At 43.0% G+C, this 16,731-nt stretch overlaps 2 protein-coding genes across 2 annotated transcripts; both read right to left on the reverse strand.

Annotated features, from left to right (window-relative positions):
* Window positions 1–540: 540 nt before the first annotated feature.
* Window positions 541–4,256, reverse strand: LOC106576958 (F-box only protein 28). Its single transcript, XM_014154531.3, has 5 exons — window positions 3,934–4,256; window positions 2,966–3,075; window positions 2,080–2,218; window positions 1,492–1,687; window positions 541–1,332 (listed from the first exon to the last, which is right to left on the reverse strand). Exons 1-5 carry the CDS (start codon window positions 4,120–4,122, stop codon window positions 839–841), a joined length of 1,128 nt encoding a protein of 375 aa, XP_014010006.1. The 5' UTR covers window positions 4,123–4,256; the 3' UTR covers window positions 541–838.
* A 1,057-nt stretch (window positions 4,257–5,313) lies between these two features.
* LOC106576959 (DNA-directed RNA polymerases I and III subunit RPAC1) lies at window positions 5,314–15,886 on the reverse strand. Its single transcript, XM_014154532.2, has 9 exons — window positions 15,759–15,886; window positions 15,478–15,549; window positions 15,258–15,365; window positions 15,018–15,150; window positions 14,772–14,891; window positions 7,687–7,839; window positions 7,190–7,339; window positions 6,362–6,478; window positions 5,314–6,136 (listed from the first exon to the last, which is right to left on the reverse strand). Exons 1-9 carry the CDS (start codon window positions 15,828–15,830, stop codon window positions 6,018–6,020), a joined length of 1,044 nt encoding a protein of 347 aa, XP_014010007.1. The 5' UTR covers window positions 15,831–15,886; the 3' UTR covers window positions 5,314–6,017.
* Between the last annotated feature and the right edge of the window lie 845 nt (window positions 15,887–16,731).

Here is a 16,731-nt window from a genome sequence, read left to right on the forward strand (position 1 = left end):
TCTCGAACCATTGCAAAGTAGCGTTATAGCGTAATGACGAAGTCTAACAGAACAGCTAGCATGTAAACTACCTTAAACTGCACGCACACAAATGGTAATTGCCAAAATCTTACACAATCTACTAATTTAGCCGGTCTCAGAAAATAAAGAAATGGGAATACCATCTTATCAGGGGAACAGTAAAGGGTCTACATTGAGCAATAATATTTTCAAGCAATCCAACCTGGCAACAGACAGAACAAAACAATTAGAATCTTAAACTAAAAAAGGGTTATTTGAGTCAACAAAATTGGTTCAGAGGCAACCCCCCCCCCCCCCCCGAAGTGATCTCGCCTAGACAATATTTAATGCATTTTTCCCCACCCAAAGTCAACCGCTACAGTGGTTATGCAATGCACATTAGAAAGCTCTCATTACTTCTCATTTTCACCGCAAAGACTCTCTCCTGACTAGGAGCCGAAACCCTAACGTGGATTGACTTCTGTTGATGGACAAGCAAGAGTGAACACAAAGATTGAGTGTTTTAGACTTTAACCTAACCCTCACCCTTCAACTAATGTGCAAATTCTTAGTGGCTTTAGAGTCAGTGGTTAAACTGTGGAGACTACCAGCACTCTCGCCCAAATATGCTGGTCTAATCAGCATAAACATGTCCATGGTGTAGTTTGTGTGAATTTGAGAGGGCAATGACAAGGGGGATACACCAGGGACACAGTGACTCTTGACTTCTTTACCATGACCCCCCTTTCTTAAAGACATTCCAAACAATAAGAATTAAAATCATGTCACAGGACATGGGAGGTCCAATCAGACTGAACCCCAAATAACATTGAGCGTCTTATTTCTTGCTGCGCAGACGTTTGGACTGACGCAGGAGGTCTGAGCTCTTCCTGGTGCGTTTCAGGGGTGGGCTGCCCTCTGTCTCCACCACTGCGGCCATGGCACTGGCTGCCGTGGTGACAGCAGCAGAAGACGTGGCGACGGCAGCTGAGCCTGTTGAGGAAGAAGCCGAGGAGGTGGAGGCTACGGCTGGCCTGGCCCCTCCCCCCACCGCACTGTCCATCAGTTCCCTGAGCTTGTGCTCCAGCTCAGCCAACCGGGCATTCTGCTCCCCGATAACCTGAGTCTGCTCCAGCAGCTTCTGCTCCTGGTCCTGCAGCTGCTTCTGCTGCTCCAGCTGCTTGACGCGCACCTCTTGCATCTCCCGCCGCAGCGCAGTCATGGACACCCCGTTCACCTTCACCTGCTGTTGCACCTTGGTCATCTCAGAGCGCGACGGCGTGTTCTTGGCCAGCAGGGACATGGTGGTCAGGGAGGTAGATGGGCCGGCCACTGAAGTTAGGCAGAGAGAATGATGATCTTAGGTACAATCTTAAAATGGGTAGCCAAGTTGAACAATAAAGATATTATGAATAAAATTAACATGACTAAGTTACATGGGCATTACAGGACCTTTATTGGCCATAAAAGGTCAGTGTCGTTGTCAATTACCTGGGGCAGATCCGATGAGGCGCCCTGACAGGTCGGCCCCGGGAAGCCTCTTCTTCAGGATGGGGACAATCTTTTCATCAAAGTACTCCATGGCCATGGAAGAGATGTCCCGCAGCTCCTGCAGCACCTCGTGAGCTCGCTGGGGAGCGCGTGTAGAGTTCACATAGCGCAGCACACGGTAGATCTCATCAATCACCTTAGGGAAAGACAGGCACATGCTGGGAACCTTATACAATTTATCCTAAGCCTCTTTTGGCTTAGAATGTTAAGAATTTGTGTGTTATGTTGCAAGTTTGAGGAAGTAGCTAGTCTCATCATATTGGGATGGAACTGGTCTTCCACTTAAATTAGAATACTTAAAATTGAGATTCTGCTTTCATTTACCCAGACCAGATTATTTCCCTAAACTATCGTCAATCTAAGAGCAGGAGTGCCATCTTGTGGCCAAATAGATCTAAAGCTTGTTGACAAAAAATAAAATAAAGAATACCACAAAAATACCTGAAATTGACATTTCCTTCTACTAGTTGGCATATATTGTGCCAAGTAGGTAGTGACTGGTAGGTTACAGAAGATGTAGCTAGGTACCTTGCCAGGGATGAAGCAGCAGAGATTTGAGTCCACATATTTCATGAAGGTCATGTTGAGTAGGGAGAGGCGTGTTTCTACGGCAGCCAGGATGTCAGCATGACGGGCCAGTGAGTGGTTCCTCCGCTCTGACTCCCGCCTGCCACAACACACAACTCACTAAATATACACACTGGACCAGACAGAGACCTTCATGATCCAAGTAACATTTATGAGTCAATGATCACTTTCCAAGGATCATCCAACAGTGAAGATGCTGAGTGATTTGGAATAAAAGAATGAGGTGAAGCAATTCAACAAAAACGTACAGTAAATGTGTTTCATAGCTTCGAGGCATGAGGTAATCACTTCTGTAATACACTGGTGCCTCTGACAATGGGGTGAGTAGCACATTTAAATGGGCCGTTTGTCCCCAGCACAAGGTGCACCTGTGTAATGATCATGCTGTTTAATCAGCTTCTTGATATGCAAGAAGGTGGATGGATTCTCTTAACTAAGGAGAAATGCTTACTAACATGATAAACAAATGTGTGCACAAAATATGGAACATTGCAGGGATTTTTTTTATTTCAGCTCATGAACCACAGGACATGTTGAGTTTATATTTTTGTTCAGTGTATTTATTATTTCATTACCCAAAAATAATCCACGTGTTACCAGGAGAGAAAAACATGGGCCTGGATTAAAATGACAGATTTCACAAATGTGCTTTATACCAATCTGTGGTTCGTACAGAGCTCAAACCATTCAGCACTTCTGGTTTCATTGCCTCTACACAGTAGGCCTATTCAATGATTTTCTTCAGGACATAGGCCTAGCAAAAAAATCACCTGTATTCAAGTAGCATACTATATAATTCCCACCCTCCAGTGGTGTTGATACTGACCTTGGCAGCTGGGCTTTGACCTGCCTCTGGCACAGGCTGTGGTAGCGCTCCACCTTGAGGAAGCCTTGGTTCAGCATGCGCTGACAGATCATGTCCATGCGCTTGCATACCTGGGAAAAGAACCAGGAAGGTATGTTTGAGTTAGTGGCTATTGGGACTCGTCTTTTACAACACCTCCAACCTTTCCATGCCCTTGTATGACACTTACAGCCCTTGATGCTCAAACAAAGTGGCCAGATCAAAAGCGTGGAACTGAAAAATAGCCTACTCCTCCACACAGATATAGCTCCAACATCCATCGAGTTCTCTGGTTTCCCTGGAAAATGTACTATTTTGATATCACATTGAAATTCCTTGAAAGTGATATCAAAATGTTAAATTAGTCTCTTGTATCACTTTCTTTCAGATGCAAGTAAATGAAAGGAAATACTTGATTCACTCGGGATAGCAGAAATGCCAACTTCAAAATGTGTAGCTAACTACAGTTACTGTGGTCATACAGAGTACACTTTTCCAAAATCTAAAGAAAACATACTAGTGCTAGCTAGGTAACGTTAACACATTTAGCAAGATAGAAAACAAATACCAATACAGTTCATTAGACAGACAATATTATACCCATGTTAAAATACATTTGACTAGTTTGCCACGAGTTCCATCCAGGAGAGAACCCTACTAGCGCCCTATAGCAACCTGATATGGAATGGAACAGGTGTGTTGTTGACTAAGCTGGTGCAAATAAACTTAGTGGGGAAAGATAATCAATTTTGTTCAAACACATAAGCAGTGCATCAATGCATGTTACGACTTAACTAGAAGGAACTTATTAGCTAGCTAATAACCTCACTTGCTACTCACACTAGCTACATAACGATAGCCGATAACGTCTCTGACATAGCTAGCAACAACTAGATTAGCCAGACGCCGCATTGCCATTTGCTTCGTGGTTTGTTTTTGTTCCCTCTCACCAAGCGTATGAGGCTGATTTCGTCGTAAGACAGGAAATTGAAAACCATCTCAATCGCCACAATGGGAAGTCCTAATAGCGGGTTGTTCTGGTGTGGTTGATCCGGAGGTGGTGTAGACAATCTCGGTAACACCGAGTCGCAATCCAGGGCTTCAAAACCTCGCTCTAGTCCTTCCACAACGGCCGCCATCTTAATTTGCTACGGATAGGGGAAATGACGTTTTATAGGGAACGTTCTCTCTCTGAACTGTGCTCGAAGAAAGTCTTGCAATATTCTACTCAACCATTTCAATTCACTTGAGCAAAGAAAACAAGAGCAGCCTATGTCGCTGCTGTTGTCCGTGCAAAGTGCTGTGTCCAGCGCTAGGCCTGGTTTCCCAAAGGCATGTTAAGGCTAAATTAATCGTTACATCTCCGAGTTGTTGCCCAAAACCATCTTTATTAACGTTGCACTTGAAAAGGCTCGTAATCTAACGCCTGCACCAGACCACACTTGCTACAGCGTCGTTCGATGCTTTTTTTGCCCACTTAATACAGATTTCCACTAAACGTAGAATCACGTGGTTTATCCCCCTCTCCGTGACCGCTAAATAACAAATTTGAGTACAAAATAAAAAGTTGCCAATGTCTTTCAATAAATACAAACCAGCGACGTATAAAAATTGCTTCAAATTAAAACCAATATGACTGCATTAAAATACAAATACAGTAGGCTATATGCCTATTTTCAATCATATTGAAATACATTTCATGTTCAATCAATGAAGTTATATTTTGCTACGATCCGTAGGCTAATTTGTCTCAATATTGTAACGACCCTGGGTTTATAAGCGCTTTCATATGTAGCCTAACATCGTTTGACCTTCCAAATACAAAGACGCCCATTTCTTTGCATAACAAGCTAATGATAGACGCTTCAAATGAAAACCGAGATGACTATTAAAAGATAAATACAGTATAGGACACACGTGCCTATATATTTGAATTATAGTGAACTAAAATGAATGCGAATTCAATAGTTGTATTTAGCTATGTGTGCTGTGCGCAGTGTAATTTGCCTCAATGTATTTCATGTGCGCGCAATGTGCCACATTTGTTGTGCTTTATTATAGGTTACACATTAGAATTAGCCGCCTCAATATTTGTAGCCATATGTGACGGAGAACGCTGATCTGAAAGCAGTGCTTAATTTATTTCGATCAGTAACGACGCACTTAGCGAACGTTCTCTCGTAGTGTTTTGGGAATCGCATGTTACATCGCTATCGGGAAACTGGGCCAATGCATACCATATCTTGTTTCAAGACACCATCAAATAATGTACACACTGTGGAATAGGAGTGAGCGGGGTAGAAAATACACACAGACTTTGCAACATCATCTAGAGTAAAATGTAATATGCTTTACTTTTGTCGCACGAGTCTATACAGTACACAAAACATAACTGCACCTCGCTGTGCACTATATACTTAAGAGTTACCACCCTCTTCATTCAGTAAATACTAAAAACACATTTTCTTGTAACGGTTTTACCTAAAAGGATGGAATTCAGGAACAACTCTACAAATGGGCTAATGACATGAGCCATAAGGATTTGCAAGTAACATAAACATTCATTAGAATACAAAATATAGTACATAAGTGGCATAACCCTTATTGGGGATAACAAACCGTCTCATGCTGGGTACATATTTTGACAAAGGAATCCAAACTCAAGTTAATCTAGGATGGTAATAAAAAAACAAAGCATCCTCAGCATTTCTACAGGGTGCTTTTAGTCCAACTGGTATTGTATTCTATTGTCCAAAGCAGGGAAGGGCAACTCCAGACCTCCGGGGCAGAGTGGTGTCCCACTTTTCTCCCCTATCCCTTGCAAACACAGCTGATGAAACTAATTGCATTCTGAACTGAATATCATTAGTTGATTATTGGAGACAGGTGTTAGCTGGGACAAAAAACTATGACACCAATCAGGCCGCAAGGACTGGAGTTGCCCATTCCGGGTCCAAAGCATGTTGCGCACAGACTCAACACATATGCCTCACCCCTGTAGTGGGTATTTACATGTGGTCCAACTTAATTGCTCTTATTCCATCTCCGTGGAGTCGAGCTCACTGAGGAATCTTCGACACTTGGTCATGAGAACTTTGATGGCCTCTGTGACCAAGACATCAGGTGCCAGGATGCCAGTGGATTCTACAGAAACTTTATGGGAAAGATGAAACACAGGATTGATGAGTGCTCATGCGCAGAATGCCAAACTATACTACACAAACAAAGTAAAGTAATCAGAGGAAAAACAAACAATTAGCTTCTACAGTGCAACACAATAGTTATGGGCTATGTACTGTACCACCAGACATTATTACTGTACATTTCACAAATTCACCAAGCAGGAAACAGTGATTTCTAAATTCACTGGGTACATACAGATGAAATGGTCCCGCACTCTTGCAAGCTTCACAGTGTTCTTGAGGTCTTCATGTCGGAGAACCTCCCTACTGCAGGTATCTAAGCGACTGTTCACCACCTTGGCAACAACCTTTCCTGGGACAGAAGATTAAAACTACTTTTTATTTTATTATAAATGTAACCTTTATTTAACTAGGCAAGTCAGTTCAGAACAAATTCGTATTTACAATGACAACCTACCAGGGAACAGTGGGTTAACTGCCTTGTTCAGGGGCAAAACGACAGATTTTTTACCTTGTCAGCTCAGAGATTCGACACAGCAACCTTTCGGTTACTGGCCCAATGCTCTAACCACTAGGCTACCTGCCGCCCATAAAGGTTGTTTTCAGAAGTGGGATTATAAGCTACACGGATCATAAATAGCTACAGTGTAAGTACACTTTAATAATAATTTGGTGGGTGCTTATATTTGTCCTGTTTTACACATGTACAAGTGCTTATTATACTTGTGTGAAATAAAGCATTTTTTGTTGTTGCATATCCCAACTCCCCCTGAGACACCCTAAGAGAGTGAGGTCATGGCGACTCTGGAGCAATTAGGGTTAAGTGCCTTGCTCAAGGGCATATCGACATTTTTCACCTTGTCGGGTGTGGGACTCGAACTAGCGACCTTTCAGTTCCTGGCCCAATGCTGTAACCGCTAGGCTACCTGCTGCCCATAAAGGTTGTTTTCAGAAGTGGGATTCGAACCCACGCCTCCAGGGGAGACTGCGACCTGAACTCAGTGCACTAAACCCCTCAGCCATCCTGACATAATGCTTCAAAATGTTATAGCTACTGTTGTACCCCCATGGTTCTCCACCTCAATGACTCCAGGGGAGAAGCAGCGTTTTAGTCGCTCTGCTTTCTCCCCCTCCACTGTTTCCATTAGTGTGATCTCAGGAAGGAGTCTGTAACTGGCTGTAGCCACAGGTGAAAACTTGGCGTGGTCTTGACCTGGAAAGATAGAGCATAGAATTGAGCCATCAGAACAGGAAAGAAAGCTATCACTCATTTCAACATCATATGACGGAGAGCTGTAGTTGCAGGCAATGGTGTAGTGAGGGTATATTAACGTAAACACGTTTTTATTTTGCACAAGCATTAACCCATCGCTCATGAAGAAATGCATTGAAACTATAGGAAGCATAACTTAATTCACCCCAGATAGCAAACACCCACCTGTTATACATTTTTTAACACTACTTCATTGGTTACAGGGATTGAGAAAGCTTTAGGTTAACTGTAGTCTGAGATTGCCATTGTGCAGACATTATCACATTTTTCAGAAAAAGTCCTCTCACCAATGCCTTTCACGCAGTGCATGACTATATCCAGCTCCTGTCCAGGCCGGAGCTGTGCCAGAAGGATGTCCCCATGTACTGGACCGATGTCGATATCTGCAAACACATCAGCTTGGTTCCCAATAGGGACCCACTTCATGTCCTTGGAGTACACTGAGGAAAAATCAAAGACATTACAGGTTAAAGGGGCACCTCTGCATAGACTAGAAAAGGTTTAATTATTCACTTTAATGAGAATATGTATCAAATTTCAGATTTGTAGTGATATTTTCAGGCAAAAATGCTTGATTTTGCTGAGGCAATTCTTACATTTTGCATGGCAATATGCAATAATCTTTCCCAATTTGTCGCGAAAATGCAGTCATGAGGGAAAAAGTTGGTTGACGTTTGGCTTGATTGAACATATTACACAGTAAATGTGCGGTGATTGTTTGAAATTGCTATTTTTATTCTGCGGTGAGGGGTCCGTTTTATGCTAAAATATTTCATTGATTTGACTGTTTTATTTTGTTTTATTTGTAAATAGTGTGGTGATTGGTCTAGCTCTCGCATAATATGCAAAGTTTATTTGTCACGTGCTCCGAATACAACAGGTGTAGACCTTAGTGAAATGCTTACTTACAAGCACTTAACCAACAGAGCAGTTTTTAAGTAAAAAAATAGGTATTAGGTCAACAATGGATAAGTAATAAACTTTTTTTTTAAACAGTAGCGAGGCTATATACAGGTGGTACCAGTACAGAGTCAATGTGCGGGTGCACCGGTTAGTCGGGAGTCTTATGGCTTGGGGGTAAAAGCTTTTGAGAATCCTTTCGGTCCTAGACTTGGCGCTCCGGTACCGCTTGCCATGCGGTAGCAGAGAGAACAGTCTGTGACTTGGGTGGCTGGAGTCTCTGACAATTTTTAGGGCCTTCCTTTGACACCACCTGGTATAGAGGTCCTGGATGGCAGGCGGGTTAGCCCCAGTCATGTACTGTAGGGCCTTGCGGTCGGAGGCTGAGCAGTTGCCGTACCAGGCAGTGATGCAACCTGTCAGGATGCTCTCGATGTTGCAGCTGTAGAACCTTTTGAGGATCTGAGGACCCATGCCAAAACTAAAAAGATTCCTGAGGGGGAATAGGCTTTGTCGTGCCCTCTTCACAACTGTCTTGGTGTGTTTGGACCATGATAGTTTGTTGTTGATGTGGACACCAAAGAACTTGAAGCTCTCAACCTGCTCCACTACGACCCCGTCGATGAGAATGGGGTTGTGCTTGTTCCTCCTTTCCCTGTAGTCCACAATCATCTCCTTTGTCTTGAGAGGTTGTTATTCTGGCACCACCCAGCCAGGTCTCTGACCTCCTCCCTATAGGCTGTCTCGTCGTTGTCAGTGATCAGGCCTACCATTGTTGTGTCATCTGCAAACGTAATGATGGTGTTGGGAGTCGTGCCTAACCATGAACAGGGAGTACAGGAGGGGACTGAGCATGCACCCCTGAGGGGACTGAGCACACACCTTAGTGATGAGCTTTGAGGTGTTGAACGCTGAGCTGTAGTCAATAAATAGCATTCTCACGTAGGTGTTCCTTTTGTCCAGGTGGGAAAGGGCAGTGTGGAGTGCAATAGAGATTGCATCATGTGTGGATCTGTTAGAGCGGTATGTGAATTGGAGTGATCTAGGGTTTCTGGGATAATGGTGTTAACCTGTTGGGGCTAGGGGGCAGTATTGAGAATTCTGAAAAAAATATGTGCCCATTTTTAACTGCCTCCTACACCAACTCAGAAGCTAGGATATGCATATTATTAACAGATTTGGATAGAAAGCACTCTGAATTTTCTAAAACTGTTTGAATGGTGTCTGTAAGTATAACAGAACTCATATGGCAGTCAAAACCCTGAGACAAATTCTAACAGGAAGTGGATATCTGATGTGTTGAATTACTTTTAAGCCTATACCATTGAAACACACAGGGACTTATTAATCATTGAGCACTTCCTACGCCATCCACTAGATGTCAACAATCTTTACAAAGTGGTTTGAGTCTTCTACTGTGAAAACTGACCGAACGAGAGACTTGGAAAGTTGGTCATAAGCGGATGGCCTATACTACTCTGGCGCGCGAGTGCATGTTTGGGTACTCTCGTTCCAATACGTTTTAAAAGAGAATGCAATCGTCCGCCTTGAATATTATTGAAGTTCTGATTGAAAAAGGCCCTAATGATTTATGCTATACAACGTTTGACATGTTTGAACGAACGTAAATATTTTTTCCCCCCTCTTTGGTGAAGACAAGTCCGGCGGGCGACGTTCATGTTTTTGAGTAGCCTACAGGAAGCGCTAACAACACGGAGCTTTTTGGACATAAATTATGAGCTTTTTCGAACAAAACTACATTTGTTATGGACCTGGGATTCCTGGAAGTGCCTTCTGATGAAGATAATCAAAGGTAAGGGAATATTTACATAGTATTTTTGATTTTAGATCTCTCCAACATGGCGCCTAGTCTGTATCGCCAAGCCTATTTTTCTGAGCACAGGACCTCGTTTATTGCAAAGTGTGATTTCCCAGTAAAGTTATTTTTAAATCTGGCAATGCGGTTGCGTTCACGAGATGTTAATCTATAATTCTTTGAATGACAATATAATATTTTACCAATGGTTTCGAATAGTAATTATTTAATTTGTTGCGCTGATTGACTGGCGGTATTGGAGGGAAACTATTTTCTCAACATCAACGCCATTGTAAAATGCTGTTTTTGGATATAAATATGAACTTGATAGAACAAAAAAAATGCATGTATTGTCTAACATAATGTCCTAGGAGTGTCATCTGATGAAGATTGTCAAAGATTAGTGCATAATTTTAGCTGGATTTCTGCTTTTGGTGACGCCTGTCTTTGCATTGACAAAACATTACACACAGCTATTTTCAATGTACTGTCCTAACATAATCTAACTTTATGCTTTCGCCGTAAAGCCTTTTTGAAATCGGACAACGTGGTTAGATTAAGGAGATGTTTATCTTTCAAAGGGTGTAAGATAGTTGTATGTTTGAGAAATGTGAATTATGACATTTAATTGTTTTCAAATTTGGCGCTCTTGATATTTCACCTTCTGTTGATAGGGTGTACCAGGGGTGTGGACCATGACCAGCCTTTCAAAGCACTTCATGGCTACGGACGTGAGTGCTACGGGTCTGTAGTCATTTAGGCTGGTTACCTTAGTGTTCTTGGGCACAGGGTGGTCTGCTTGAAACATGTTGGTATTACAGACTCAATCAGGGACATGTTGAAAATGTCAGTGAAGACACCTGCCAGTTGGTCAGCACATGCCCAGAGCACCCGGCCTGGTAATCCGTCTGGCCCAGCGGCCTTGTGAATGTTGACCTGTTTAATGGTCTTCCGCACGTCGGCTACGGAGAGCGTGATCACACAGTTGTCCAGAACAGCTGATGCTCTCATACATGCCTCAGTGTTGCTTGCCTCGAAGCGTGCAAAGAAGTGATTTAGCTCGTCTGATAGGCTCGCGTCACTGGGCAGTTTGCGGTTGTTCTTCCCTTTGTAGTTTGCAGGCCCTGCCACATAAGACGAGCATCGGAGCCAGTGTAGTCTTTGCCTGTTTGATGGTTCGTCTGAGGGCAGAGCGGGATTTCTTATAAGCGTCCGGGTTAGAGTCCCTCTTCTTGAAGGCGGCAGCTCTACCCTTTAGCTCAGTGCGGATGTTGCCTGTAATCCATGGTTTCTGGTTGGGGTATGTACGTACAGTCACTGTGGGGACGACATCATCGATGCACTTATTGATGAAGCCAGTGACTGATGTGGTGTACTCCTCAATGCCATCTGAGGAATCCCGGAACATATTCCAGTCTGTGCTAGCAAAAAGGTCCTGTAGCTTAGCATCCGCATCATCTAACCACTTCTTTATTGACCGAGTCACTGTTGCTTCCTGCTTTAGCTTTTTCTTGAAAGTAGGATTCAGGAGGATGGAATTATAGTCAGATTTGCCAAATGGCGGACGAGGGAGAGCTTTGTATGCGTCTCTGTGTGTGGTGTAAAGGTGGTCTAGTTTTTTTCTCTCTGGTTGCACATTTAACATGCTGATAGAAATTAGGTAAGACTGTTTTCAGTTTTCCTGCATTAAAGTCCCCGGCCACTAGGCTCCGAGCTCCAACATGCAGGACTAAGTTTTCCCGTTTGCTTATACAGCTTATACAGCTGACTGAGTGCGGTCTTAGTGCCAGCATCCGTCTGTGGTGGTAAATAAACAGCCACGTAAAATATAGATGAAAACTCTCTTTGCAAATATTGTGGTCTACAGCTTATCATGAGATACTCTATTTCAGGCGAGTATAGAGACTTCCTTAGATTTCGTGCACCAGCAGTTGTTTACAAATATACACAGACCGCCCCCTTGTCTATCTTGCCGGTGCAGCGTATATCCTGCCAGCTGAATGTCGTAATTTTTTTATTTCTTTTACCTTTATTCAGCTAGGCAAGTCAGCTAAGAACAAATTCTTATTTTCAATGAAGGCCTAGGAACTGCCTTGTTCAGGGGGAGAACGACAGATGTATACCTTGTCAGCTAGGGGATTCGATCTTGCAACCTTTCAGTTACTAGTCCAACGCTCTAACCACTAGGCTACCCTGCCGTCATTCAGCCACGATTTAGTGAAACATAAGATATTAGTTTTTTATGTCCCGTTGGTAGGATATTCGTGATCGTACCTCGTCTAATTTATTGTCCAATGATTGTACGTTGGCAAGTAATATTGATGGTAAAAGCAGATTTCCCACTAGCCGTTGGCAGATCCTTACAAGGCACCACGCCCTGTGTCCTCTATACCAGCGTCTCTTTCTCCTGCCAATGACGGGGATATCGGCCTTGTCGGGTGTCTGAAGTACAGTGGGGGAAAAAAGTATTTGATACCCTGCTGATTTTGTACGTTTGCCCACTTACAAAGAAATGATCAGTCTATAATTTTAATGGTAGGTTTATTTGAACAGTGAGAGACAGAATAACAACAAGAAATCCAGAAAAACACATGTCAAAAATGTTATAAATTGATTTGCATTTTAATGAGGGAAATAAGTATTTGACCCCTCTGCAAAACATGACTTAGTACTTGGTGGCAAAACCCTTGTTGGCAATCACAGAGGTCAGACGTTTCTTGTAGTTGGCCACCAGGTTTGCACACATCTCAGGAGGGATTTTGTCCCACTCCTCTTTGCAGATCTTCTCCAAGTTATTAAGGTTTCGAGGCTGACGTTTGGCAACTCGAACCTTCAGCTCCCTCCACAGATTTTCTATGGGATTAAGGTCTGGAGACTGGCTAGGCCACTCCAGGACCTTAATGTGCTTCTTCTTGAGCCACTCCTTTGTTGCCTTGGCCATGTGTTTTGGGTCATTGTCATGCTGGAATACCCATCCACGACCCATTTTCAATGCCCTGGCTGAGGGAAGGAGGTTCTCACCCAAGATTTGACGGTACATGGCCCCGTCCATCGTCCCTTTGATGCAGTGAAGTTTTCCTGTCCCCTTAGCAGAAAAACACCCCCAAAGCATGTTTCCACCTCCATGTTTGACGGTGGAGATGGTGTTCTTGGGGTCATAGGCAGCATTCCTCCTCCTCCAAACACGGCGAGTTGAGTTGATGCCAAAGAGCTCCATTTTGGTCTCATCTGACCACAGCACTTTCACCAGTTGTCCTCTGAATCATTCAGATGTTCATTGGCAAACTTCAGATGGGCATGTATATGTATTCTTGAGCAGGGGGACCTTGCGGGCACTGCAGGATTTCAGTCCTTCACGGCGTAGTGTTACCAATTGTTTTCTTGGTGACTATGGTCCCAGCTGCCTTGAGATCATTGACAAGATCCTCCCGTGTAGTTCTGGGCTGATTCCTCACCGTTCTCATGATCATTGCAACTCCACGAGGTGAGATCTTGCATGGAGCCCCAGGCCGAGGGAGATTGACAGTTCTTTTGTGTTTCTTCCATTTGCGAATAATCGCACCAAATGTTGTCACCTTCTCACCAAGCTGCTTGGCGATGGTCTTGTAGCCCATTCCAGCCTTGTGTAGGTCTACAATCTTGTCCCTGACATCCTTGGAGAGCTCTTTGGTCTTGGCCATGGTGGAGAGTTTGGAATCTGATTGATTGATTGCTTCTGTGGACAGGTGTCTTTTTTACAGGTAACAAGCTGCAGTTAGGAGCACTCCCTTTAAGAGTGTGCTCCTAACCTCAGCTCGTTACCTGTATAAAAGACACCTGGGAGCCAGAAATCTTTCTGATTGAGAGGGAGTCAAATACTTTTTTCCCTCATTAAAATGCAAATCAATTTATGACATTTTTGACATGTGTTTTTCTGGATATTTTTGTTGTTATTCTGTCTCTCACTGTTCAAATAAACCTACCATTAAAATTATAGACTGATCCTTTCTTTATCAGTGGGCAAACATACAAAATCAGCAGGGGATCAAATACTTTTTCCCCCCACTGTACATCCTGTGCGTGAAATCTTTGTCTAATCCGAGGTGAGTGATCGCTGTCTTCATATCCAGAAGCTCTTTTTTTGCCGTAAGATACGGTTGCAGAAACATTATGTACAAAATAAGTTACAAATAACGTGAAAAACCCCCCACATAATAGCACAATTGGCTACGCGCCCGTAAAACGGCTGCCATTTCTTCCAGCTCCAGTTCATGTAATGTTTATTACCATTTTCATTATTTTATTTCACTTAGTCCTGCATGTTGGAGCTCGGAGCCTATGATTTTCACTGTATTGTGCAATCACACCTGCAACCCTGAACATGTGACTTGTAAACACTGAATCTGAAGTCATGAGAAAATTATAAGACTGTGGCCACTCTTAGACACATGACCACTGATAAAATAATATATGACGTACATGATTGACAATTTTTCCCCCAGCCAAAAGTACAACTCATCTCTACCATACTTTTCCATAAGAGTTGCATATGTAAAAAGACATACCATTTGTGTTTGTTTGTCGTACATACATCTCCATTGTCATTAATCTGGCAATGGATGACTCCCACTCCCATTCTTGGACACAAACTCCCAGTGTGTCAATGGCCTTACCTACCCATGTGGTTCAGGTAAAGTTCCCGGGGGTCAGCAGAGTCTTTGGTGGCTCTGAGGTTCCTGGTGCATTTGATCTTCAGTTGAAGTTGAATTGTGTCTATTTCTGTGCCTTCCTCATCCCCTGAGAAAAGCACAAATGACTTAAACTTGTACAAAGAAAACTGATGTAGCTGGTGGTGGCCCTCTACATGACACTTTGTTTGGCCATTGTCAGTGGGGACAGGCAAGGTAAGCAGTATAAACGTACCTGCGTTTCTGTACTCAAACAATCGTGGGTCAGCCTTGATAGGGATCAAGCCCAGCCTGTGGGCAAGGATCTCATCCTGAATTATGGATGTGTTGTTGTAAATGAACACCTTCTCGACAGCCATAGTAGGGACCTAGGAGAGGACAGATTAATACATGTTACTTTGTTCTGTGCCATCAAACACGGAGACCACCTCGTATGCTGCTTTCATTGGCAGGATGCTATCTAAGTAGAAGCTACCTCTGCGAGTAATATTCGTCGAAAGGCATTGGCGATAGCTGCATCTATGCCCACCATGTCGAACTCCAGAGAAGTCTCATCCATTTGCACCAGGTCGATTCTGAAATTCTGCAATAGATATATTATAGTGTAATGTGTATATATGGGCATTCTAAGCAACAGATCTGAATGTAAAATGTGGACAGCATAATAGTTTGTTGTGTTAGCTAGCTAACGTTACCCTTTGGAATTTCTGCAAGCTCCATGTATCATCGTAGCCTGGATAATTGCCAGGGTAATCGGTTGTATGAACCTATCAAATACAGGAAATATTTTTTATGACAAAACTGCGTGAGAACGGTGTTGTATTTTCTACTGTACTAGCTAACTCGTTAGCTGCACATTATGATGTTGTTAGCTAACATGCCCACCCGTTTATTCCAAGAATACCTGGCCACATATTCTGGTCATACACAGCATCTCAAATTATTTGTTTTTAATGGATAATCTTACACCACTTACATTTTTTACATCAAATTCACATAATATTACTCTATCCCGAATTTCATCCACGTTTCTCATGGTCGCTGCCATTTTGCCAATGTTTTCATAGACGTCACAAGCTTCGGGTTTATTCTCCTTCGTTGGGGTTTTACGGCAGACTACGTCCAAAAGTTGTATTGCCGCCACCTACTGTGCGGGATGAAAATAAAAGATGCCAAAAATGATGTGGATAAAAATACTGACTGCCAGAAAGTCACTCAACATGCTCCTTGCCTCTACTGTTAACATAAATAATACGTGTTAGATCCCTACACAGGCTCAGGAGCCTGTTCCAGTCATTACAATGAGCTCGTCCTCCTATAGCTCCTCCGACCAGCCTCCTGGGTCATGATCCCCACCACAATTGCAACATGGCTGTTCTTCACTCCAATCATCCGTATACTCCTTGAAACATGACCAAATATTTTGCAGTTTTTGCATTGCAGTGGTTTTGGGACAAAAGCTCTTGCTTGGTATCTCATATATCCTAGCTTTACATTAATGGAGGTATTCACTATCATCCTTATAAAAAAATGTGCATCCCATTAAGAAACTAATCCTTGTCTGACATACATGTATCATCCCCTTCAGTTTTCAACACTTAATTGTTTTCAATTCCATTCTTTGATACTACTGTTCTCCATTCCTCTTCTCCAACGCCACTTGACCCGCTTCTCATTTTACACTCAACATCCACTTCCGCCACGATCCTCCCCTCTCCAGCTCCGCCTCTTTACCTCTTCTGGTGCTCTCAAACGTCAGTGTCCATGCTATCCAGTATCCTTGGGATGTCCCTATTGCGAGCCTAAATTAGTTTTAGACTGTCTCTCTTCATTCAAGTACCCCTGACATTTGTGGATTTGTGAATTGTGAATTCTGCTTTATACAGCCAGCAATTTAGTAGGGTTCTAGTAGCCTTTAGTAGCATTTTTTCTTTACTTCAATCCTGCAG

The sequence above is a fragment of the Salmo salar genome, chromosome 18 (genome assembly GCF_965601325.2).
Source record: "Salmo salar chromosome 18, fSalSal1, whole genome shotgun sequence".
Classification (NCBI taxonomy): domain Eukaryota; kingdom Metazoa; phylum Chordata; class Actinopteri; order Salmoniformes; family Salmonidae; genus Salmo; species Salmo salar.